Here is a 26,925-nt window from a genome sequence, read left to right as displayed (position 1 = left end):
AATAATCTTAAACAGATGGGTTGAAACTTGAAACCGGTTCTAGATGGGCCTCTTTCTTTGATTCCTTTGGTCGTTGTAGTTATTGGGCCGGGCCTGTAGTATTTGGCTATAGCATTCGTGGCCTTTTCTGTTATTTAGATAAAATATGTTTTACTGATTTATAGTTTTATACTATATAGGTGTTATATATTATATGGATTAAATAAATTTTTAAATAAAAATTCATCTATTTTTTTTATTTAATGAGTTGTTTGAGTTGGTGATATATGGTATTTTTTTTTCTTTTTGGTTTGTGTTTTGAAATTAATTAGATTTTTTTAAATCAACAATTTAAAAAGAATGTTTGGTACATAAAAGCTCGTAAAATGATATTTTCTCACCAATAAAAAGGAGTTTCCAATAATTCATTGTATTTGACTTTTTAAAAATATTTTATCTCTTATTGAAATTAAATGACAATATCATCATTTAAACTCTCTCATGCTTCTGAAAAAACTATGTATTATATCATTATAGGTCAACTTTTTATTTACTTATTTATTTATTTCTTTCCAACTCTTTTATATTATAGTTGATATATGTCGTTTGAATCGGTAAATATTTTTATTTCGTTCAAATTTAAAGATGAATTCATTATTTAGTAATTTATTCGGTATTGAAGAAAAACATATTTTTCTCTAGACAAATATTACTATTTATACAACTTTTTAATCTATACATGACATAACAAGAAAAAAAATACCCCATGAATCTGATACTTATATGGAATATTGATATTAACATGTTTAGGAAATACAGTATTTGTATAAAAATATAAAGATGTATAAGTGGTTTAAGGGTTTTAGAGATATCTTTATGATATTTTCTTATAACTTTTAGTTGATAAAGTTAAGAAAAAGGTTATGGAAATATAGTTCTCAATAAGATAAAAATTTAGTCACAAACTTTGAAAAAAGAAAGAAAGAATAATAATCGACAAAGTGTTAAAAATAAATTATTGACTGTTATTTTTTAAGTTTACAATCATCGATGTTTTTTTTTCGGTTTCTTTCTATTTCATAAAAATATAATTTATACCTTGTTTTGAATCTTTCATTATGTGCAACACTGTGAGTCTGTGACATACAAATTATTAAATGATAGCGATTTGAGGACACGTGGAATGTGTGATAAGAAGCATGAAAGAGACATGTAAAATAAGAATATAGCATTTATGATGGGCATAAACTTTTTCCAATAGCTGTTCGTGGTCCTTGTTATTTAGGAAATGCATCATTGCCCTTATACTTTTATAAATTGATTTGATCCACTTAATATTTTATCTTGCCTTATGAATTGTGTCGGTCTTCTTCAAAACAACAAATGAAAACTTTATTGAACACCCAAAACGTGAGACAAATATTAAATATTAAATATATCATTTGACATATACATTTTATATTTTTCAAGTTAGAAAATAAATTTTACAATGATATTATATAGTTTGTCGGATCAAAAAGTATGTGGGAGAGTAGTATCAAGAATGTTGAAAAGCTACCATCAACCACTAAGTTAAAGGTTTGATCTTTCTAAGAATAGAAATATTAGAGGTGACAATTGTGTCGTGTCGTGTCGAAACACTAAACGGGTTGAAAGTGTTTGACTCTAACCCAACCCATTTAATTAACGTGTCGTGTTCGTGTCGGGTTTCGGGTTAGGGCTATACCTTGAAATATGTCGTGTCATGTGAGGTTAAAAGATTAAACATGTTGAAAGAGTAGGAGTTAGGTAAGCGGAAAGGAAAAACTTATAGTTTGGAGGCAGAATAGATGAAGTCATAGCAAGTTCATATGACAAAATTAAAAGAGTGGAAGTTGGAGAGACGGATAAAAAGGTCGCGAGGATGTGAGAGTGGTGAAAGAAACTGGGTAGTTTGGGAGAGAATGGAAAAACTGAAATTAAGTTTTGATCTAGACGGCTAAGTCATTTCAACATTACAAAACGACTCAATTCGAAGGTTTTCTTTTACTTATGGTTTTGGTTTTGTATCTTTCTAGTTTATTTAAATAATTCAAAAAATATGCATATAAATAAACGGGTCATATTCGAGTTGAAATTCTTAACTCTAACCTTACCTGTTTAATTTTCGTGTCGTGTCATGTCAACCCGTTTATTTAAACGGGTTGAAATATCTTACCCAAACCCGTTTATTTCGTGTCGGGTTTCGTGTCGTGTCAATTTTTACCACCTCTAAGAAATATACATTTAAAAAGTAATTAAATGAGACATCTATCTACGTCCATATAACTTATTTGAAAGATATATAAATAGTTTAATTCATTTCTTTTGTGTTTCAATTATATATCATCTAATTAAATTCTATATTAAATGGATATTAGAATAATAAAAATCAGAAGAAAAAAAAAAAAACATGTAATAAGATACATGCATTCCATCAACTTGAGTTCATATTAGATCTAGATGAACTACCAAAAAAAAAGACAAATAATAATAATAAATAAACCAAAAAATTAAACAAATCTAAATAAATTCAATTTATTTTAAATTTAGGTTAGGCTATGATTTTGCATAAAATTAGCCTCCAACTATGAAAAATTGAAAACTTTTGGAAATACAATCTTTCAACCAAATTGAGAACTAGTTGTTTTAGACAAGCCCACTTAAACATAAGTATTCATGATCTTAGACCTTAGTTGTGAGCCACGTATGTTATACGGTTTGGATAAAACAAAAAATTAAAGATGAAGATTTAAAAAAAAACTATTTAAAACTGAAATTTTAGATTTGAAATTCAAAATTTAAAATTTAAATATAAAAGGAAACATATTAAATACAATATATGAGTAGTAATACTATAATTTATTAATTATTTTCAATTTAGGCAATTATTAATTGAGGTGTAAATGTGATGTGTTAATTAAGAAAAAATGAAAAATGAGAAATTGACACATAGAAAATACATTTATTAAAAAATACTAGAAAATGACATGTGTACAAGTTAATGAGAGAGTGACATTTGACAAAACTATTTTCATTTATTAGAAAGACTAGGTGTGAGACATGTGTATTACACAGGTTGATTTAAAAAAAATTAAACATTAATGTGTAAATAGAAAATATTTTTTAATATACAACTTTAAATAAAGAAAGAAATAAACGTATTTATTGCAATTTAATATATATATATATATATATATATATATATATATATATATATATATATTTAATACTTTACATATATAAATATATGACTTTAATTTTAAAAATTGAAACAAACCAAAAATTGACAAATAAATAATATTAATTTCAAAAATACCACAAAATGACATATGTTAAAACTCATGAAAGATTGACATAAAAAAAAAAAAAAAAAAAAAAAAAAAAAAAAAAAAAAAAAAAAAAAAAAAAAAACTTTCGTTTATCGAAAAGGATTCTAGTATTGAACCTCTAAATAAATGTTAAATCACATGTATATTGTTTCTGTAAAAGAAAAAAAAAATGATGATCAAAATACAATTGTAAGGACTAAAATTGTAATTTAACAAACTACCAAACATCGACATCTTCATTCCAACTACAATTTGGCAATTTCACTGAAACGAAGAGGTGTAGTTTGTCCACATTTTGACCATAAATTCAAATCTAAACAGCTTGACTTCTGTAACCTACGTTTCTCCGTTTCGCATATATGTATACTTCAAAAAGACCACGACTTTCCATGCCTCAATCTCTCTCTCTAAATTTACGCGCGAAGAAGAGAACATGAAGAACAACCGAACCGGAGGAGGGAAAGTATCACCTAAATGGATTATCATTTTCAGCATCTTCAGTTTCGTCCTTGGCATGCTCTTTACAAACAGGTATGTGTGTTGTCTGTTTCGTGAAATCGAAACTGAATTTGGGTTTTCCAGTAACGATCTTACGAAACCCATTTGATCGGTGCTGTTATTGTTTATGGGATTTTGTAATTTTGATTGAAGTCGGTTGCTGAACAACAATTAATTTGGAATCGAATCCTTTTGCTTCTTTAATCTCTGGTTTTGACTAATTTTAGGGTGTGGGATCCAATTGAATCCGATGGGAGGATCATGAGGCGGAAAGAACAAGAGACAAAATTCGTCACCGATGATTGTATAACAAACAAGGTTTTTGCTCACCTTGGCTTACATGATTATAGATTCTCTGTGGGTTTATTAATTTGAGGTAGTTCTTCGTGGGTTTTTGTTTCAGGATAATGATCTACTGGGAGAAGTTCATAAAACCCAACAAGCAATCCAGTGAGTACTTTCTTTTATACGAATTAATCGTTGCTCTATCTATGTGTGGTTGTTTTAATAATGTGGAGTATTGATCATTTCTCTTGTAAGTTATAGATGAAGAATTATAGATTCAAAATGTAGGAATGTAGTAATTGCTCTTTTTTGGATTGTGATAGGAAGAAATTAAAGTGGGATGATATAATAAACAAATCAATAGAAGTACATTGCTGTTACTTGCATTTAATCCAATGACCTTTTTATTTGAATTTACAAGATAATGATTTGTTCAAATGGTGATAAAATCACTTTATAATAATACACACATAAATAGGTGTTGGAATTTAATTTGTTGGATTCTTGGAGGTCTAATAGGTCACTAGGAAACTCGATTTCAGAGCTGAAATTGGAGCTCCCAAGCAATCAGAATTCATCCAAAGAAGTGAAAGATGATAATTTGATTTCTAATAAGACAAAGAAAGTTGAAGTTGAAGTTGAAGACAAGATTGAGAGAAGGAAAAAGGCGTTTATGGTTATTGGGATCAACACTGCTTTTAGTAGTAGAAGGAGACGTGATTCGATTAGGGAAACATGGATGCCTAGGGGTAATGCTCTCTATAGTCACTTCATATACTACTTTTTCCTATCTCTAAGGCTTTGTTCGTACTTGATATCTCATATGTGCAAAAAGACGTAAATACCCTCCTCATCATCACCATCAACAATAGCCCTAGAAAACTTGTCATCCCGTGTAACAAATGTTGGAGTGGACTTAAATAAATAAGCTTTCTAAAGGTACTTGTGATGATGAGGGCATTCATGTCTTTTGAACAGACGAGAGATCAAGAGCAAGTTCATGTTCCACCATTTGCAATTTTTGTCCCTTTAACAACAATTTGGTTCAATGGGGTCTAATGTCTTTTTACCTTAAAATACTTGAATTTTTGTTGTTTGACTTTCAGGCGAAAAGCTACTTCAACTTGAGAAGGAAAAGGGTATTGTTGTCCGTTTCATGATTGGCCATAGGTAACCTTCTTTTTTCTTTTTTATTGCATATGTTTATCTATTTGGAACAATGCTTTTCCCTATGAATGTAGTAACCAATTGGTAATATTTGATATTTTGACATTTGTTATATAATATGATTTAATTACCGAAGAAGATAGTTTAGTGGCTAAATCGATAAAATGGTGAAAATTTCATGTGCTTTTTTGTATTTTGCCCATATAGCTAATTTGACTCCTAAAAGTCAAACATTGACCGTTTATAGTAATTCAAGTTATCTAACCCAATTTCTATTCGTTTTTTAATTTTTAATTTTTATTCTTTTGCAGTGCGACATCTAAAAGCATTCTAGATCGAGCCATCGACTCTGAAGAAGCTCAACATAAAGATTTCTTTAGGCTTGTAAGAAAATGTTTCTTTTTTATTCTAACCAAGTGTTTCTTCACATAAACTTTTGTCGAGATAAATGATGTTTAAAAAATATTTGAGAAAATCACAACACACTTGGAAAATGGAAGAAAAAATGTTAAATGAGAGCAAACTTAGAAAAAAGTTAGGACTTAATATGAGTTAATGGGAGTTTCTCCTTTTTCTGACTTTCTCTGTTAAGTTGTTCTTTCTGTACTAAGTCAAAAAAGCAACACTCATATATAACCTTATCCAATTATGTCTTGTTAAGATTAAGTAAAAAAAAGAAACAAGATCTAAGACTAAATCAAAATACACGAGTAATAATTGGTTTTGCATAATCTTTGTCATAGGAACATGTTGAAGGGTATCATGAATTGACTGCTAAAACACGCATATTCTTTTCTACTGCATTTGCCAAATGGGATGCAAAGTTTTATGTCAAAGTGGATGATGATGTTCATGTCAATCTTGGTATGTTTTCCTCTACCTTTTTTCTTGATTTTTATTTTTATTTTTAAATTTCTCCTGTTCCATGAGAAATGCAAAAGTTTTCAATTTGGGGTGTTTTATGAAAATTTCAACATTTTTGTTTTTCGAATGGTTTGGAGTATCTTCAACCCTTTATTGATTTAGCAACTTTACTATCTTCTATAGTGATTCACTCATTATACTATTTTTGACTTCTAAAAAAACCCTTTTTCTTCTAAAATTACTTTCACCATTTTATCGATTTAGCCACTTACCTATTTTTCTATGATTATTATAATAATAGTTTAGTCATTATAGTGCCTTACTTTCATTCCTTCTATTACAACATATTTCTTACTAAGGCATTGCACTTTGAACAAACTACCCAATTATTGCATTGAAAATTATACTTTCAACTTTTTTCAATTAAGGACATTATACTTTGAAAATTTTATGTAATTATTCCTTGCTTTTATATTTGGATTACATACATTGCTATAAGGTGATAAAATTTTCAAAGTAAATGTTGTAATTGAAAGAAATGAAAGTAGAATGCATTTAACCATATCAATTACAAAAAGTATTCTAAAATAGTCGTCCGATTTTTTTGAGCCTGCTTCTTTTTTAGCTGAAGTTTTTAGTTTTACCTATTTGACCTCTTATTTGTTAAGTTGACCTATTTTTTACATAAAAGTGTTGCTTATAAATTATAATCGTTAATTTTTCAATGTAAATGTGAATTTGATAATTTTGAATAAAATTTTGACTCAGGCATGTTAGCTACAACTCTTGGAAGATATCAGTCAAAACAGAGAGTGTACACAGGGTGTATGAAATCCGGGCCTGTTCTCTCCCAAAAGTAATTCATTTCCATTCTTTCTAATTTTTTTTATTAAAAGACCAAAATACCCTCATTCTATATTTTAAAATTTTAAAAGACAAACATTCCATTACTATAAAAAAAAGCTTAGAGATTATACTATACAACTTTTATTCATATTCCAAACACCTTCTTACATTCAAATCCATCAGTCTTCTAGCTTGATGAATAAAAAATATAAAAATTGCATTTTTATATTATTCTTTTTATTGTGTAGGAATGTGAAATACCATGAACCTGAATACTGGAAATTTGGAGAGGAAGGAAATAAATATTTTAGGCATGCAACTGGTCAGATTTATGCCATTTCTAATGATTTAGCTGCGTACATCTCCACCAATCAGTAAGCCCCTGTTTATTTATTTACTTTTATAATTTCAAAAATGATGCTTAAAAAATATTTGAGAAAATGATGGCATACTTGGGGAAAAATGGAAGGAAAAAGTAAATCAGGGTAAATTTATTAAAAGTTAGGACTTAGGCTGTGTTTGGCATACCACAGGTAGCTGATAAGCTAACTTATTTTTTGAGTTTTTCTAAATTGACATGTTTGGCTACCTAAAAAGTAGTTGATAAGCTAGCTTTTTAAAAATCTACTTTGACTAGCTTTTCAGGAGCTTTTTTTAAAATTTACCGAATATACCCTTAATTAATTATAGAAAACATATTCTTTTAAATATCCTTTTATGTCATTTTATATCTTCCAGTTAGCTTCTCAGCTAGTTTTTTACCAAACGTCATTTTTTATGCGTTGGCTTATAAGCTAGCAGCCAACTTTTCAACTAACATCTAGCTTTTCACCTATCAGCTAGCTTTTCAGCTACCAGTTAGCTTTTCAGTTAGTCTGCTAAACATAGTCTTAATAAAAAAGAAGCACCCATAAATAGTTTTTATTGGATTAAGTCCCAAAAGTCAACAAGAAACAAAACCCAAGTCTCCATTTTTATTTCTGTAAGTCAAATGTAATACTTTTTCAAAACCGACGTTCATGAAATTCCTTCACATATTTTTATTGTTTCTTTTGTAAAATTGGTGTTTTTAAATTAGATTTAAGTTTTATATCAAATATCAAAAACATATATATATATATATATATATATATATATATATATATATATATATATATATATATATATATATATCATAACGTGAAGTTTAAAACTAGTTTGTTTGACTCCAAAAGTCAAACATGAGGTATAATCATGCTTCTTCATAAATGATAAACCTTAAACAATTTTTAATATAATGTTTTTAGGCCCATTTTGCATAAATTTGCTAATGAAGACGTGTCACTTGGTGCTTGGTTTATTGGTCTTGATGTTGAGCACATTGATGATCGCAATATGTGTTGTGGGACCCCTCCTGGTATGTCCTCTATCTCAGCTCTCAAATAAACATTATTATAATTTACAAATAAATATATACAAATTAATGATATATTTAAATACATAAATTATAAGCAAACAACATTACTTTAAAGATAAAAGACCACTTTCATTTATTAAATAAACATAATTAATTTTATTATAATTTGCAAAGAAAATATTTAAAAAAAAAAAAAACAAACAAAATATTCAAATATGCAAATTATAAATTTTGAATTAACAAATGCCTAAACTAAAAATTGTAAGTTTACAAAAATGCATCGTTTATATAAACAATTAAAAATTTACAAACGACGTATTTAAATAAATATAACAAACAAACAAGTTACAAGATTTTTAAAAATTACCAAAAAAAAAAAAATCTGGTAGAACCAATCTTGCTCCAGTCTAACTAATCTGATCTGAACTGGCCTCTTTTTTTTTTATCTAAAAACTATTAATTTATCATGATTTACAAAAAAAAAATATACAAAAGGAATACTTAAATACTTACATTACAAATTGTAAGCAAACATAATCTTTAAAATAAAGCTTGTTAAATTTACAAATATGGTTTATATGTATTAATTAAGATAAATTTGCAAATGAAGTAGTTAATAAAAAAAACAACCATCATTACAAGAGTCATTAAAATTACAAAAATTAGATTAAAACCCGGTTCTGTAACATGTAAACTATAAACAAACCGAATACTTAAATTAAAAATTGTACAAGCCACAAAAAACGCATCGTTTACATTAATTATTAGATTTATTATTTTTAATTTATGTTATAAATTTGATTCTAAAATGATTTGAATTGACATAGATTGCGAATGGAAGGCAGAAGCGGGTAACGTATGCATTGCATCATTCGATTGGAGTTGCAGTGGAATTTGTCGTTCAGTTGAAAGACTCAAAGATGTTCACAAAAGATGTGGTGAAGATCCCGCAGCTCTTTGGAATGCACAATATTGAAAATATAACAAATTATGCTTAAATCAATTAGTTAGAGCCAAATATGATGAGATCCGATTTTCTGTAACGTTTATCTTGTGTGCTAATACGCCTTTACTTATACAACAAATATATAATGTTGCAGAAAAAGAAAGCAAAAATTTTGGTTAGATAGTGGTGCAAAACATTTAGTTGGATCGCTATTTGTTTATATATGATTCAAGAAATAGGAGCAAACGATTTGTTTGATGAATTTGGGGCGAATTTCATACTTTGAAACTGTTGTGGTAATATTTGGGCATCTTCAACGCGTGCGTTTATGGAGTTAGAATTCTCCAATCCAAAACATTACGAAATTCAAAACTACACCATTTATGGAGTTGAAATGCTCCAATTATATATCCCTTACCTGTTATTATCCACATGTCATGGATAGTAACTTGAAGTATTGTTTATAATAGTAAAGTAGCATCTTTTAACACACATGGTGTTTTGGCTTATGCCTGCTTTTACTTTAGTTGGGTGATGGGAGTTTTACTCCTTACATCTATTTTTTTTTTCTCTTAAGGCGTGAACACTGTCCCAATCTTTCATAGTCTTAGTGTGGCGTAAGATGGTTTACAGACGGCTACAAGGGAGAGAGAAGAAGTCTCTCTCTCTCTCTCTCTCTCCATGTAAACAACATCATGGTGTTGGTGGAATAGTGTTGTGATTAGATGACCAAAACCTCTGTGACAGCCAGTGGTGAATCTAGAACCAAAAACCACGTGGTTCCTTATGTAAATAAAATTAAAAAAAAAATATATGAAAGTGTAAAAATACTAGTGGTGGCGGATCGGGTTGTATGACTAAAATATTTAAACATCCGTTCAATAGATATAATAAAGTTATTACAATTGAACCCTACAAGGTCTTATATCTTGAAACATATTCACAATTGCGTCATTATCGATATCTTTTAAAACATTTTTTTCAATATACGACACTAAACTATCACTCAAAAATTGATCACTCATTTTGTTACGTATATCGGTCTTTATCAACTTCATTGCTGAAAATGCGCGTTCCACACTTGTTGTTGCTACGGGTAAGATCAATGCAAGTTTCACAAGAAGGTAAATCTTAGGAAATATTACATGCTTCTTTTCTTCGACCATCTTTTTGGCAAGGTCTCCAATGCTCTTCAAATCAGCAAATCGCTCATCTTCTCGCACATCTTTAATGTAATTTCCAAGTTCCACTTCAAGAACTCGAAGATAATATTTTGTTGGATACTCTTCCGGATAAAGTGTAGCCATTTTCATTATTTTTTCTAAATCAAAGGTTTTGAAAGATTCACTTGGGCACAAACAAGCAATACAAAGAAGTAAATTTGAGTTTACTTCATTAAAGTGATTGTTCAGCTCTTGAAGTTGCATATCAATCACCTCCTTAAATACATCAACTTGATAATGGTGCAAGTTGTTAACCTTAAAAAAATATATACATACATATATATATATATATATATATATATATACATATTAATAACTTGATCAAGGTGTTAATTGGAAATAACAAACATTACTAACCTGTGAACCTCTGCGACGACTGTATCCATTAAAATAGTCATATTCTAAATCCACGACTTTAACTTCGTTTTTAGCACAAAACAAAGTCACTTTCTCTAAAAGTGGGCCCCATCCTACATCTCTAATTTCTTGAATTGCTTTTTTTGAGCTACTTACTTGATTCATAGCATTTACGATATCTTGGTCTTTTCTTTGTAGTATTGTATTCAAATGATCCGTCACTCCCAAGATATCAACCATAAAATGTAGACAAAACACAAAATCAAATGATTTTAACCACTTTAAGATGCGAATTGTTTCAGCTCTATGATCACGATCACTATCAAATTCACCAAGGTCTTAAAGTACATCACAAATGGAAGCATATATGGTTTGGATATTTAATAAAGATGCAAAGTGAGAACCCCATCGAGTATCAGACGGTCGTTTAATACCGACTTCTTGATTCAAACCGGTACCACTCTGAAGCTCACCTAAAATAAACCACATAAGAAACAGATTAGCCGAATAAATAGCATAAACAAATAAAAATAAACCACATAAAGCATACCTTCTGCCAATGCTGCCATAACTTTATCTGCTTGTTTTTTTCTTAACTTATCTCGTCTTTTGTAAGAAGATCCAATAATATTTAACAACCGAGAAACTACATCAAAAAAAAATCATTAATCTTCGTGTGATTCTTTGCAACAAACACTAGGGCTAACTGTAATTGGTGAGCAAAACAATGAACAAAGTGTGCAGATTTTGTTTCATTCATAAACAAAGTTTTCAATCCATTGAATGCACCACTCATATTACTAGCACCAATCATACCCTTGTCCTCTAATCCTACTAGGACTCAAATTCCGTTTTGAAAGCATATCATAAATGGTAGCCTTTAGTGACAAAGCTGAAGTGTCATTAACATTTCTAAGGCCAACAAACCTTTCTACAACTTCACCTTTTCTATTTACAAACCGCAAAACCAATGCCATTTGTTCTTTACATGACACATCACGTGACTCGTCTACTAAAACTGCAAAAAAATCATTTCCAAGCTCTCCCATAATAACATTTAAAATTACATCTGAAAATGCTTGCACAATATCTTTCTGAATTTCACCACATTTCATTTGTGCATTTTTTGGGGCATTCTTTAACACAACGCGATCTACAACATCACATCGATCGGCTAACCACTGTAGTAGTTCAAGAAAGTTACCTTTATTATCTGAGTCTTATTTCTTGTTATGACCACAAAATGCTAACCCTTGTCAGAGTAGGAACCTAACACAATCAATTGAAGCATTCAAACGTGTACGATATTCTTTTTCTTGTAAAGTAGTTTGTTTCTCAAAAGCAGACGCGATGGATTGTCTTTGTTTCATCAAACTTTGACACATTTGGACAGCAATAGTATGGAGTTCCTTCTTTGTGGTTATCTATTCCTGATTTCCTATTCCAAGCCTTGAATCCAGATTTCACAAAATGATCTGATCCACCTTGATTGGGTATACTTGATTTGAATAGATAACAACATAAACAAAATGCAGCATCCTCTTTTATACTATATTCTAACCAGTATTTATTATCATCAAACCAAGATTGAATAAATCTTCGAGGTTTACCTCCAAAATCACGTGGTGGGAATTTATGATTTAGAGGTTGGAAAGGCCCTTTTTGTAAGTATACTCTTCTAATTTCATCTCTTTGGTTTACATGATAAAATTCTATACTCGGTCGTTCAAACGGATCAACGGGTAGTGAGTTTAAATCCACCTTCGTATACTTATGTTGTTGTTCGCTATCTTCTTTCTTTTTATAAAACTTATGCAAAGACATTCTTGATTCTTGATTCTGAAATAGAATTATGAAATTGAATGTTACAACTTACAAGAGTATCAAACTAATAACCATTATCAATATTTTGTTATCAAATCAACAAATAATAAAATCAAGGCAACATGAACCAAACTGAAAATCGAATCAAAATTCAGTTTGGTTTAATTTGAAAATTAACAAAATCAAATTTTGTGGTTAAAAATTAAATCAAAAAGTTTAAAAGTTTCAAGTCTAAATAAATTGAATGAATATTAATCAAATGATAAGAATGTTAATCAACTAATCAAGACAAGAATTCTGATTAATTACACTTATAAGTTAAATTAAATTCAAATATTAGTCTCACTGGATTACGGCTTGCATTTTGTATCAACATCCATATTCCATAAGTGTGTGTTTTTAAATCATTAAATGGAATTGTCAATTAATTACTTAATCAAATTAAATTCAAAATTTGTTGCTAACGTGTTGTGGACCACAACTTTTGTCTTTTGGTGAAGAATTATACAATTATACAAATCAAATAAATGTAATAAATGATAATGAGTCGATCAGAATTCATATAAAGTTACAATTTATAAATTACAAACCTGTTGTAGATGATCACTTGGAAGTTGTCGTTGGGCTCATTGACAGCTGGAGGGAGACGGCGGACAGCGGTGGCAGACAGCCGGCGACTTGGCCGGACGACAGTCGGCGAACGGAGAAGGTAAAAAGCGGTGTCGATTTTTGATCAGGAAACGGTGCAGCAGTTCAGCACAACAGCGAGGGGTATGAGGCTATCAGGAGTGGTAGGGAAAAGACGCGTGGGAGCTGACGTGTCAGCCCCCTTCACGCGTGAACACCGCCCCACCTTCTGGTGGGTGTCTTGTTCTGTGGAGCTGAAGACGGGTGAAGACGATGGATTTGATTGGCTGTTTGTTTTTGACCGTTGCTTTATTGACCGTTTGTAAAAAAAATTAATTAATTAATTAATTACTAACAATTCTCTATATATATCAACATATATTTTACCTTTCAAACACACACCAAACTTTGAACACAAACAAATATACTCTCATTCAAAAAATACACTTTCCTCCATGGATCCAAACCAAAATAACCCACCCACCCCAAACACCCCAAATACTCCAAATGATCCGTTAGCAAACATTGGCTATATGCAATTGTTATCACCCCCCGTTCAACAACAACCTTTATTTACCAATCTTTCATACCACCCACACTACTACCAAAACCAACCACAACCACAATTTGTTCAAACCCAATTTCAACCCTTTCAACAACAACCTCCTCCGCGTTTTCAGCCCCAAACTTTCCAACAGCCACAACCAAGTTCACAACCATCTCAAGTTCCATTATCGCAATCTCAACCCGTAAACCTCGACGATGAAGACGACGACGAACGGGTTCAAGAAACACAACCAAGTCGTAGAAGGCAAAAAAAAATCCAAAGATTCAACAAAGAAGAAAAACACCCAATGGACCGAGGAGGAGGAGGCGACTTTAGCTAAAGCTTGGATTGCCATATCACAAGACGGGGATGTCGCCAACGCGCAATCGGGACATAGCTTTTGGAATCGTATTTTAGACCACTTCCATGCGTTATTGGGAGGGCAAACGAGCCGGACATATGATTCAGTCAATGCTAAATGGCGCGATCTTAGAGCAACGTGTACCAAATTTAACGACGTATTTGACAATTTAAAAAATATGCATCGAAGTGGTAGCAACGATTTCAACATTTTGTCAACGGCGTTGCACCAATACAAAATTACCAACAATGGTAAACCTTTTGGCAACCAAAAAGCGTGGGAAGTTTGTCGCAATGGCCCAAAATGGGTCCTTTATCCGGAAACGGCGCATTCGGGATCTACCACCGGTTCCAACAAAAGGCCGAGAACGTCCGAGTCGGAGATCGGTGCTAACCTCGACCTCAATGATGAGTTCGACGCCACCGAGGGGGAGGGTCCATCGGACGTCCATCTTCGTCGACCACCGGGTAGTGACAAAGCGAGAAAGGGGGCTTCATCTAGCGGAAAATCAACCAACGAGGACGTATTAGCGGAGAAAATCGAAAAAACTCTACATTTTTTAGAAAAAAAAAATTGATTCAACGGAGGAGCAACGCCGGCGACAATTGGCACTCACCAATCTTCAAATCGTAAATACAGTGCCGCAACCCAATCTCGACCCGGAAAATTTAAGGGTCTTTATGAAAATTCAACAAGGAGTTCTCCACCAATATCGCAACTAGATTTGATGTTTTTTAATAATTTAGGTTTAATTTTCTAAGTATGGATTATGTTTTTTTAGTATTTTAGTTTTAATTTTCTATGTTTTAAATTATGTAATATGGTTTTCATTAATATAAAATATGTTATTTATAAAATGTTATTTATAAAATATGTTATTTATTTAATATTTTATTTATTTAACAAAATGGTAAAAAAATAAAAAAATAATATAAAAGTGAATGTTGTTAGTGGTGACCATTTCCATAGTGGAGTGGGTTGGTGGTGAAGGTGACGTGGCGCATAGGTGGCGCCACTTTTCCGGTGACTTTGTAGTGACCACTCCATATACCCTGAGCGTCGTTCCGTTTCTATTTTCCTTTCCTTTTGTTTTTTTTTTTAATAATTGGATTGGGCTATTGATTAGTGAAAGTGGGGTAAGATGTTGAGCTGTTAAATATAAAATATATGGGCTGATGATAAATTTTTTTTACCAAAAATAATTAGGTAGGTCTTTTTATAAAAATTAGGTAGTTCTTATTTTTTTTTTTTGTATATATTCTTGTTCTATTAAAAAAAAAGGTAGGTCCTAGGACCTACCTTACCATATGCTAACTACGCCCTCATGAGTCGATCAAAATTCATATAAAGTTACAATTTATAAATTACAAACCTGTTGTAGATGATCACTTGGAAGCTGTCGCTGGGCTCATTGACGGCTGGAGGGAGACGGCGGCCGGCGGTGGTAGACAGCCGGCGACTTGGCCGGACGACAGTCGGCAAACGGAGAAGGTAAAAAGCGGTGTCGATTTTTGATCAGGAAACGGTGCAGCAGTTCAGCACAGCAGCGAGGGGTATGAGCGTCGTTCCATTTCTATTTTCCTTTCCTTTTGTTTTTTTTAATAATTGGATTGGACTATTGATTAGTGAAAGTGGGGTAAGATATTGGGCTGTTAAATATAAAATATATGGGCTGATGATAAATTTTTTTTTTTACCAAAAATAATTAGGTAGGTCTTTTTATAAAAATTAGGTAGTTCCTATTTTTTTGTATATATTCTTGTTCTATTAAAAAAAAGGTAGGTCCTAGGACCTACCTTACCATATGCTAACTACGCCCCTGGTGACAGCTTATCCGTCGACCATGCTCACGAGCCTAAGTTGTGTTTTTTTTTTTATCATACTAGGGGAGGGGCAGCTTATCCGTCGACCATGCCCACAAGCCTAAGTTGTGTTTTTTTTTTATCATACTATGAAGATGAAGATAAAAAATGTTTGGTGGAACTATTTATCTTTTATATTTATAACTAAACGAAAATAGACTTGATGTTTGATTTCCTAGTAATTATGTTTTACATTATATTATAGGGTTTGGGAGAGTGTTTGAGATTTCATTTGAAGTTAAAAATGATTTTTGTCAAAAAGACTTTATTGACTTATGAAGGTAGAAAAATGAGTTTTTAAAAAATTGTTTGGATTAACTTTTTATTGATAAAAGTCAGTAAATCAATAAGTTAAAAAGTGTTTGACTCTTAAAATTGTTTGTTGTTTGTTTTTTATCCTAATAAGTTACAAGTCATTTTAAAAAGTCATAATTTGTTACTTCTTGAAAACTTTTTTTAAAAGGTTAAACAAAAAAGAGTTTTAAAAGTCCTTATTAGATATTCAAACACTTTATTAATTTATTGACTTTTCAAAGAAGTCAATAAGTTAATAAAGAGTTTTTAGATGAACACTCAAACATCCTGCCGGATGTCTTTTAAAATATGGATTTTTCAAATAACCAATAAGTTAAAAAAAAAAAAAAAAGATGTTTTGTAAACACTAATATTTTAGAAAAAAAAAACATACTTTTTCCAAAAACGAAAAATTCATGACTTTTACAAAAGGTTAATAAAACACTTTAAAAATTCTCCCAAACATTCCCTAAGTAGAATGTTTTAGTATTTATTATTTTTACAATAGCACCTCATAAGTTTATATTTACAACTACTTTAATTTTATTATTATATTTAAATTTTAAATGACTAATACATACAGATTATTTACTTTATTTCAACCCAAACTGTTTTTACGAGTTTTGTCCAATTTTGTTTTTTATAATTTCTTTTCAACTTTGTTTATATATGATTTTAAAAAATTAGTTTTTTATTTATAAAATTGCTTTTTTACAACCTAGGTTGTGATTCATTTTTACAAAATTGTTTTTTATGAAGTTTTTTACAACTCTTTTTGAATATTCGTTTTATGAATGTTTTTCAAGATTTTTTCATTTTTATATAATTTCTACATTTTTAATAAATTTATTTTCATGTATTGAAGGATGTAAAACATATTTGTTTTAGACATATTAATTTGCTTCAAACTGGAGGTGCACTTTTACGTATAATTAGACATAATCTACTATAAATTGTCTTACTTATTGCAACATTTTTCATCGGGTCTATTTTTTTTTTTCAATCAAACTGCATCAAGTACCATAATTATGGTGGAAAATAGCATTATACTTTGCAATTCGCTTACATGATGACACTCATAATACACAAAACATACATGAAAATACATTAGTATTTCTTTTATTTTCCTCTATTAATGACATGATATAAATTTTAAATTGATTTGTGTCCATGTTAAGGTTTTAAGGATGAAAAAACCATTAAGAATCTTGTTAACTTTGTTAAACATTTCATTTAGTATTCATTAGGTTTTCCTTATGCAAAGATGAGGTGACGGTGAAAGAAGTTGATATGTCAGGTTTGGATGGATTGTAACTTTGGCTATGGATGAAATACTTAAATAAAACTACTATATAGAACAATTTCTAAATTTTAGTCCTATGAAACCTTATCTATACCGGATTGTGTTGTTTAAACGAACATAAGATCCTCCGTTACAATGCGCGGGGTGCAAACACTACTTTAACAACATTTTCAACTCAAAAAAAAGCTCTTGCCATATTACTCCAAAAATGTTGTAATACTATTCATCAAATTGAAAGAGAAAGACTAGGCATTCACGCAAGCCATATGGTGGTGTGGTACGTAATGGTTTTAGTACACCCCACCAAATCGGCTCCAAAACAAATAAAAATGTGTATGTCGCATTCATAAAGGATTGTCATTGATATACTTGAGGAAGGTAGGGACGGCGTCAAGTCTACATGGCTTTTATGGGTTGGACCACACACATGCTACAACGACAATCACACTGGGAAGCAAGGTTGTAAGGCAAGACGAATTTAAGAATGCAGTTACTCAAAAAATAGAGTATGGCTTGAGATGAATCACCTTTTGGACCATTTTCAGTTAAAAAAATGGTGTTATGGTTTAAGATGGTCTCAAAGACGAAAGTGAAAGCATATAAGCAAGGGTGATGTAACTCTATAACATATAAATTAGGGGTAAACGTGGTTCGATTTAAACCAAACTAAACTGACAAGTTTGGCTTATAGGCTTATTTTAGGTGCTACCAGATTGGTTTTTGATTTTGTTTCTCTTGGGTTTTTGAATATGTAAATCAATAAAGATAGGTAGATAACAATCAAATACACTTAAGGGCGGACCTAGAAATTTTTTGAGTATGGGAGCAAATTCAAAAATACAAAACACAACTTATATATTCAACAACTTTTTATTTTTACCTTTTGTCAATAACGGTTTTCTTCAAAGTCACAGCTAACAATAGGAGTGTTCGTTTGGATGGATCGGTTCGATCCGATCCAATTAAGTAGATCCAAATTGATTTAAGTTTTCAAAATATGGATCCGAATTGTCCAAACTAAATTCAAATCTGATCTGATCCAATCCAATTACAATTCGGTTGGATTGTTTTTATAATTCGGTTTTCAAAAGGCGTAACATTTAAAAGCGATATATAATTATAATATTATCCAATTTTTATAGAGAAAGTAAAAACAAATTATTTAGTTGTAATTTATAATTTATAAACAACTACTAAGATGATATATTATAATTTAATATTAACAGATAAAACACTTTTGAGAGAAAATGCATATTAATTTTTTTATTTGGTGAAACCTTTTGAACCTTTTTGAAAAAATAATTTATAAAACTAATAAATAGTTATAAATATATTAAAAATAAATAAATAATAAATTGTTATTCGGTTTTTTTGGACTATTCGGTTCATATTTTATAAACCAAAACCAATCCGAAATCCAAAATAATAATTCGGTTTTAGTAAAATCCAATCCAAAAATCCGAATATCCGAACCAAATAGTCCAATACAAATTGTCCAATTGGATAATTCGGTTTTATCCAAATAGTGAACAGCCCTAGCTAACAAGCAATATATTATTTTCATGAAAAAATCAACAAACTTATAAGTTAAGTTAACCTAAAGACTTTTAAAACCAATATAAATACATAAGCATTTGATCATATATAATTAGCTGATTAAAAACTTATTAATATTCAACAAATTATTTAACAAACATAAATATATTTTATGTATGTGTATAATATGTAGATTAAGTTAGATAAAATCTATTTTTATATAAGAAGTTTTATAATAATGCACTAAATATTAGAATAAATTACATGATTCGTAACTCGTCCAAGTGTCAAATTGCACATTTAGTCCATATATTTAAAAATTAACTTGGACCGTCCTTCGTATCATTAAAAGTTGCACTTTATGAAGACATTTGCCCACACTACCTCCACCTAGGTTCGCCCATGGATACATTGTTTTATGAATTTTGCAATATATGATAGCAAAAAACATTATAGAAAGTTCTATCTAACATGGATGGAAAGCTTAAAGATCTTAAAAAAATTAGGGGAAATGACTTATGTCTTTTTTATTTTGTATAGTCACTAAAGTTTTTTTTGTCCATATTCAACCATTTAACATGTTTTATTTGTCCACATTCAATCATTATAACCGGCTACTTCAGGTTAAGCTGAAAAATGACTTAATAAGATAATATAATTTTTAGACTATAGACATTTAGTTCTTAATCTTTTTGTACACATCTAGTCCTTATGCCTAGTTTCTTCAGGTTTTGCTCACGACATCCTATGCGGGATAATCATTAATGAGGTGTTCTCATACGTGACTTATCATTCAATTATATCGGTAACTTAATTAATGAACCAGTCAAATAATGTTGGTGCAAATTCTTTGTCTTGGGAAGATGTCTTCATAGCATACAATGAGATTCTTTATCTTGGAAGTGCAAATTCGAGTTGTGTCACACTCTTGGCCAGCGGCGGAAACGTTAGGGCTGTGAGACGTTAGAGATGTTGGGATTTCAGGCCAAAGATTTACACTGAGAAATACACAGGATGTATTAAACAACTTAGCTATTTATTTACGAAGTAAAATAAGTTACATAATTGTTCAAGGAACAAGTAGGTACTAAGCTATATAATTAGCGTGTTTTGCATAGTCGAGTATTTGGGCAAAGTAACACCATGTACTAAGCTTATCCAAAGGGTGGCTAAAATAACGAGTTTCAGCATTTTCTGGCAACTGTCCAACATGACAACTATGTATGATCTTAGCTATCATAGTGGTTTAGCATAACAACTAGGCTTAATATTAGCTAAAAAGTTTGGGCAAAGCTACCAGACATAATATCATCATAATGTTAAGAGCATAATTATCTAACTACAATTAGTAATAACTACGTAAAGTTGCATTTTAGATATGAATTTCCCCCAAAAAGGTCTGGAAAATGGGGCCATGAACTCTCTCATGAGTTATGAAAACGTTGCAGTAGGGTAAAAATCACAAGTTCGCACTTCAAGAGATGCTCGAGGCGGTGGCACGCGGAACAATATTGAGAGAAAGCGAAAGAAATGGATGAGGAAAATGAGCTGCCGAAACCTACTATTTATAGCAAGTTCTGGAGTGCGCACACAGTTGCGTGTGAACCATACGATGCTGCCACGTGTTCTCATCTCAACGTGCCATGTCATCCCATATCTCGACGTAATTGGGTGTTAGTGTGCGCGACGGTAAAAATTCAACTTTTAAATTATGTAACTCTCAATGACTCTTATATATCGGTTTTGGTCTCGTCATTCTCTACAACTCTCCTTTTGTTAGTTTTGTCTAGTTTTGACTTTCGTTTTTCGACGTGTTTTTATTATTGTTATGATTTTATAAAAATCATAACTCCCTCATATGACATCCGTTTTAGGTGTTCATTGTCTCATAATTCCTACTTTAAGTAGTACCACAATTTACTAGTTTGTGAATTTTTCCAAAAGTCGATCAATCTCTTTATAGTTTTCGTCGTTGAAACTTTTTAAGTACGATAAATATTTATTTACCATAAATATCATATTTCACCCATACTGTGTCGGATTCTTATGAAATTTATATTTCTGAAATCACGGTAACCTATGGAGTCTAAATATGTTAACATGCTCTCAAAGTGACGCGACTTTTTGCATACTTATTTTTGAGCCCAATGGTTAACATAATTAGGGACAAAAATTTCGAATATATAAAAATATATCGTGTGATTACAAGGATGTCCCTATTACGTTTTTACGTCATATCGTTAAATATTAACTACGGTTGAGGAATTTCTCTGGGTTGTCACAAGTTGGGAGGAAGCAATCGTAAAAAATCTCGTTGTCTGCTATGGAGATAAATTGAATTGTTTGTTAGGGGGTTCTTTTGTCTTGGAAGTACAAATTCTTTTAGTGTCTTCCTTAATTCTTTTTGTCTTGAAAGTGCAAATCCGAGTTCGGAAGAAACAATCACAAAGAATCTTGTTGTCTGCTATGAAGATAGATGAAACCGAAGCCGAAGACATCTTTTGCTTGGAGAAAACTAGGGCACCAACATCGTTTGACCAATTTGTGAATTAGGTTACTTATATAAGTGAATTGCGAGCTATATATGAGAACACCTCATTAATGATTGTCTCACATAGGATGTCGTGAGCAAAATCAGAAGAAACTGGACATAAAGACTAAATGTGTATAAAACATTAAAGACTAAATATGTACACACTGAAAATTATATTACCTTATTAAGTCATTTTCCCGGCTTAAATTGTAGTAACCGGTTATAAGAACTGAATGTTAGACATATAAAAAAAATAAGTTAAATGGTCAAATGCGAGAAAAAGTTTAGTGACTAAATATGTATAAAATAAAAAAATACATTACCTCTTTAATTTATTTTCCCAAAAAATTAATCAATGAAGTAACATAAACTAGATAAAGAAACGTTGATGCTTGTTTGGTTTTTTATTTTCCCTTTTAAAACAAAAACCGAATCTAACAATTTTGGTTTTTTTCTTTTTTTTTTCTTGTGTTAGGTGTTTGTTACACATGAATGCATGGCTAAAGAATTTTTAAGGCTATTTTGGATGATTAAGATGAGAGATTGAGTCTCATCTTTTAGATGGTACAAAGATTTAAAATTTTGTGGCATTGTTGTAAAACATTTGGCTTTGTGGTACGTTTGTAAAAACTATTATTAGTGTGGCAATTTTCTAAAAACATTTAACTTTGTAGCTTTGTAAATTCGAAAATGTAACATAAATACTTCGGAGACGAGTCTTCGTACCCTCGGCAAAACCCTTGATCAGACCACTCGTCAGTCGTCTAGTACAACTCTTCTCCTCAGGCGACGGCGATCTTCTGTGCTCCGGTTGCAACGCGGTAGGACCTTCTTTTGAATATCTGGCTTTTTTTTTTCTTAAATTGTTAAGCTTTTATTGGGTATGTTATACGTTTGTATTACTAAAATCTCATTTTGATTTCGTTTGTTTGCTACACGCTAGGGTTAATGGTCGAAAAGATTAAACTCCGAAAGTAAAATTTAAATTTGAATCGCAAATAGTATATTTTCGAACCCTAAATTAGGAATTCGGTGCTGTGATTTGCGACATTGCAGACGTCGACATGGAAATGGCGTTTCTAAAATGATTGATAACTTGAAGACTGAAAGTCTGGAACTAGATTCTTCACCTCTTTATTTATTTGGAGCAATGATTTTTAAAATTGATGAAATCTGATTTCAGTTAGATCCTTCATGAACTTCAATTACGGATGATATCATTTACATCCAAACTTGCCCTTCCTCACTAGCTTCGTCTCTTCCTTTTGACTTCGATTTGCTGCCTTTGTTGCTGTTTAAGTGAATTATAATAGTATAAATCTAGTGAATTATAATAGTATAAATCTGTATAATCGAAGTGAAAGTGAAACTTTTTCTTCATGAAGATATTGGAGATTGGAAGTCTGTTTAACACTTTACAACCATTGGTGACCTATGCAGTGTACACCAGAAAACTGAAACTTTTTCTTCTTTCTCATCAAGCATCAGCTCCCAGTATCAATCATGCAGCAGGTGAGAGTTATATTTAATTACTTTCTTATGTTTATATTTATCTTCGAGCTTTCTCTTTCCTTTTCCTCACTATCTATTTTCATGGAAATCAAAGGCTGGTGGTGGCTCTGAAACTGAGGTGACATGGGAGGATCAGCAGAACATTAACAAATTTGGGAGATTGAACAACCGGTATCATGAACTTGATGATGAAATAAGGATTGCCATGGTATTTTTTTTTCCAAAACCAAGTACTTTCTTTCAGTCAGAAACTATATTGCTCATGATTTATCAACATTTAATATTCCCCTTATTACCATTGTACAAAAGCTTGTGACTCATGATGGAAAACTAAAGTTGCAAATGCACTTGTCTAAGTTGCTATTTCTTTTTGACTTAATGGATTTAACGATGAAAGAACATAATCTATTAAACTATATATGCACTTGTCATTCCATAGGAACAAAAAAGCTGTTTGTCTTTAAGATGGAATGGATTGGAATATTCTTGAAGAAATAATACGATTCCTTTCATTTTGTTAATTTTCATTCATAGTTTTTTTTATTATTTATTTTTTTTCTTCATTCCATCATTCAATGGAATGAAATATTTGCAACATAACCTATTTTTATGTATATAGCTCTTAACGACACAACTTTCTTTACTAAATTTCATGATTTTAGTTAAATATCAGTTTTATTTTCTAAAAGTATTTCAAAAATATTTTTTCTTACAATCTTATTTGCTTTTTTAGTGAGGTTTTATTATGTTTATTTACTTTTTAAAATAAATAATTCAATAATTATAGTTAATAATGTATACCATAGAGCTCAAACTATGCAACATATTTACATAGAATACAAAAATCCCTACATTCCATCCTACATGCCAATCAAACATGATCATGGAATGTAATGTCTTATTCCATTACCTTTTTTTTTATTATTCTTATTCCATTTTCATGTTCATTCCTTTCCATCAAACCAAACATTACCAAGTCCTTATCATTGAACAAAATTTCTCTAGGCAAGAGCATACTGTGTTTGGCATGCATTGAAGTGGGACCAAGACTGACATCGACGAGACAAAAGTTGAAGCTTTTTGTCTCACCCAAAAAGGTTGGAAAAGGACATGCTCTCAATCTTTCGTATTTACAAATGACGTAAATGCCCTTTTTATCCTCATCATCGAAAATAACCCTAGAAAGTTTGTCCCATCCCATGTAATAGATGCAGCCGTAGGCTGCATTTGTTACATGTGACACAGGAGGGGACTACCCTCCTGGGCAAGCTTTCTAGGGCTATTTTCGATGTTGAGAATAAAAAAGGGCATTTACGTCATTTGTAAAGACGAGTGATCGAGAGCATGTCCTTTTCCAACCTTTTTGGGTGAGACAAAAAGCTACAACTTTTTGTCTCATTGATGTTGGTCTTGGTCCCACTTCAATGCATGCCAAACACAGTACAAGGTCGTCTGTCATGGTAGCATAACACAAATGTGAATTTGTTTGTGTGAGTGGTGTAGGAAGCAAATGAGAATTTTGAGGATGCAAGCAACGAATTGATTCTAACGGATGAGGAGGTGGTTCGTTTCCAAATTGGTGAAGTGTTTGCTCATGTTCCAAGAGATGAAGTGGAAATAAGAATCGAACAGATGAAAGAGACAACAACCAAACATTTGGAGAAACTCAAGGATGAGAAGGAATCAATAGTCGCACAAATGGCGGATTTGAAGAAGATTTTGTATGCTAAGTTTAAGGAATCAATCAACCTCGAGGAAGACTAGACTGATTGGTGATATATCATTTTCTTATTGTACCTTGTGCTATGCATCTTGTACTCTGCATATTGAGTACTGACTACCCTTTTCTGGAAAAATTCAAAACTCAACTTTTGTTTGTTGGTTTGTTACGTTACTTGCATAAGAATACTTGATATGGATTTTGGAAACCTCATAGTTGATTTGAAGTAGGGGTGTGTATTGTATTGCAAGAAATAGCAACATGTTTTTATTTATTTATGAGCTAAATTCAAGAAATAGGAAAGTGTTTTCATTTATTCAAGAAATAGAAATAGGAAAGTGTTTGTTGGTTTCTTATTTTCATTTTTTTTCTATTAAAGGAATGTACTTGTAACTATTTTAAATTAAAGCATTGTGCTTTGAAATTCACCCAATTATAGCGTTGTACATTCAATCGTTTCTTATTAGGACATTATATTTTGAAAATTCTACCATGAAAATAATTTTGTATTTTGTAGAATTGTGTGTAGATTATTCAACTTTTTGGAAGTATAATGTTGTAGAAATGAATGAAAGCATGATGTTATAGTAAACAAATAAATGAAAGTATGTTGTTATTTCATCATTACAACATAGTATTTTTATAATTTTACTTTTAAAGGCATAGCTCTTTGAAAAGCCTTCCTAATTATAGCTTTGCACTTACAATTCTCTTCATTATAATATTATCCTTTAAAAAGTCTATCAAGTTATAGCGTTGAAATTTTAGATGACAATGTTATAAAGAATATATTTTCAGAGTATATTGGTGGAATAGGAAGAACGAAAGTATGATACTATAACAAATAAATCAATGAAAATATTGCTTGGTGCTGATGAGAAATACACATCTAGCGAATTAGATTTTGAAAACACATCTAAATGCACTCTTGTTTGCTCAAAATTTTTTTTTTGAAACGACAAACTAACTAATCTACTCCTAAATAACCACCTATGTCTCCACCGGGACTTGAACCCCAAACCTCTCATATAAGATGGTCACTCCATACCGTTAGGCCATTGGCCCTTTGGTTCTTGTTTGCTCAAATATCAAGGTATTTTTTGCATTTTGTTTCCATGGGAATGGAATCTATCAAAAAGTTTGAACATGAAAGAACCGAAGAAAAGGGATTGTAATTGTTTACTGACTATGACATCCATGGCAATATATATATATATATATATATATATATATATATATATATATATATATATATATATATATATATATATATATATATATATATGTTAGTGGATACTTTTTTTATGGAACGATAGATATAAAATAAAAAAAAACACTAGCAAGAAGCTAATAAAACAATTGCAAAGTAGAAGCTAGAGTAGGATTTTGAATCCAAAATGTCCAGTCCATCTTGCATTTCCCTCCTATTACAAACCTAAAAAATGATCTAGCAACTATATCATAAAAAATGACTAATTTCTGTGGTCTCTCTATTCCAAAAAGATGAGTATCGTAAAATTTCCACAAAACCCTAAACAAAGTGATGATAGCATTAAAACACTTGCGTTGCAATTTATAAAAGGAGCATGATCATCCCAATGAATAAAGAAATCCACCAAAGTCGAAGAAGGAACATCCACCCCCACCATCTAGCAATTCCAGATCAAAGACCAAATACAAAGATATCCACACAAGATAAACATAAATGCTCCACCGTCTCTATATGTATCCTGCAAAACAGACATAAGATGGAGTCCATATTACCCTGCCAGCTACCAAGTTCAACATGGTATGAATGCGTGTCAATCCAATCTACCACAGAAGAATGTTCAACTTGATAGGAACCAAATTGTACCATCTAGTCAAAATTCCACCCTAAAACATCTTGCCGAGGA

The 26,925-nt window shown here is 31.0% G+C and overlaps 3 protein-coding genes across 5 annotated transcripts; 2 read left to right on the top strand and 1 right to left on the bottom strand.

Moving 5' to 3' along the window:
• Positions 1-3,615: 3,615 nt before the first annotated feature.
• LOC145053236 (beta-1,3-galactosyltransferase 7-like) lies at positions 3,616-9,593 on the top strand. Of its 2 annotated transcripts, none has more exons than XM_079001241.1 (11): positions 3,616-3,860; positions 4,055-4,145; positions 4,231-4,277; positions 4,623-4,861; positions 5,219-5,282; positions 5,591-5,663; positions 6,023-6,143; positions 6,912-6,999; positions 7,238-7,363; positions 8,276-8,385; positions 9,213-9,593. In XM_079001241.1, exons 1-11 carry the CDS (start codon positions 3,763-3,765, stop codon positions 9,359-9,361), a joined length of 1,206 nt encoding a protein of 401 aa, XP_078857367.1. In that variant the 5' UTR covers positions 3,616-3,762; the 3' UTR covers positions 9,362-9,593. The 2 variants fall into 2 exon arrangements, with proteins under 2 accessions (XP_078857367.1, XP_078857368.1); XM_079001242.1 differs by having other exon boundaries at positions 3,618-3,860; positions 4,632-4,861.
• A 637-nt stretch (positions 9,594-10,230) lies between these two features.
• Positions 10,231-14,094, bottom strand: LOC145049933 (uncharacterized). Its single transcript, XM_078998268.1, has 8 exons — positions 13,940-14,094; positions 12,864-12,867; positions 12,259-12,750; positions 11,855-12,092; positions 11,462-11,557; positions 11,346-11,384; positions 10,912-11,249; positions 10,231-10,809 (listed from the first exon to the last, which is right to left on the bottom strand). Exons 1-8 carry the CDS (start codon positions 14,092-14,094, stop codon positions 10,231-10,233), a joined length of 1,941 nt encoding a protein of 646 aa, XP_078854394.1.
• Positions 14,095-22,465: 8,371 nt separating this feature from the next.
• On the top strand, positions 22,466-25,308 carry AIP3 (ABI3-interacting protein 3). Of its 2 annotated transcripts, none has more exons than XM_079001238.1 (4): positions 22,466-22,619; positions 23,239-23,310; positions 23,405-23,518; positions 24,814-25,308. In XM_079001238.1, exons 2-4 carry the CDS (start codon positions 23,302-23,304, stop codon positions 25,072-25,074), a joined length of 384 nt encoding a protein of 127 aa, XP_078857364.1. In that variant the 5' UTR covers positions 22,466-22,619; positions 23,239-23,301; the 3' UTR covers positions 25,075-25,308. The 2 variants fall into 2 exon arrangements, with proteins under 2 accessions (XP_078857364.1, XP_078857365.1); XM_079001239.1 differs by having other exon boundaries at positions 22,506-22,619; positions 23,184-23,310.
• Positions 25,309-26,925: the final 1,617 nt, after the last annotated feature.

Source organism: Lactuca serriola, chromosome 5 (assembly GCF_051521515.1).
Source record: "Lactuca serriola cultivar US96UC23 chromosome 5, Lser_US96UC23_V15, whole genome shotgun sequence".
NCBI classification, from domain to species: Eukaryota; Viridiplantae; Streptophyta; class Magnoliopsida; order Asterales; family Asteraceae; genus Lactuca; species Lactuca serriola.
The sequence above is the reverse complement of the archived record's forward strand: the minus strand, read 5'-3'. Positions and strand labels throughout refer to the sequence as shown.

Excerpts from the sequence above, each read along its gene's own strand:
- LOC145049933 (XM_078998268.1), bottom strand. The coding sequence starts at position 14,094 with ATGGAACTTGAGATGGTTGTGAACTTGGTTGTGGCTGTTGGAAAGTTT. Across the intron at positions 11,250-11,345 it reads CGGTTTGAATCAAGAAGTCG|ACCTTGGTGAATTTGATAGT; the intron begins GTATTAAACGAC and ends ATGTACTTTAAG. Across the intron at positions 10,810-10,911 it reads GTCGTCGCAGAGGTTCACAG|GTTAACAACTTGCACCATTA; the intron begins GTTAGTAATGTT and ends TATTTTTTTAAG.
- LOC145053236 (XM_079001241.1), top strand. The coding sequence starts at position 3,763 with ATGAAGAACAACCGAACCGGAGGAGGGAAAGTATCACCTAAATGGATT. Across the intron at positions 4,146-4,230 it reads ATGATTGTATAACAAACAAG|GATAATGATCTACTGGGAGA; the intron begins GTTTTTGCTCAC and ends TTTTTGTTTCAG. Across the intron at positions 5,664-6,022 it reads ATAAAGATTTCTTTAGGCTT|GAACATGTTGAAGGGTATCA; the intron begins GTAAGAAAATGT and ends TCTTTGTCATAG.
- AIP3 (XM_079001238.1), top strand. Across the intron at positions 23,519-24,813 it reads ATGAAATAAGGATTGCCATG|GAAGCAAATGAGAATTTTGA; the intron begins GTATTTTTTTTT and ends TGAGTGGTGTAG.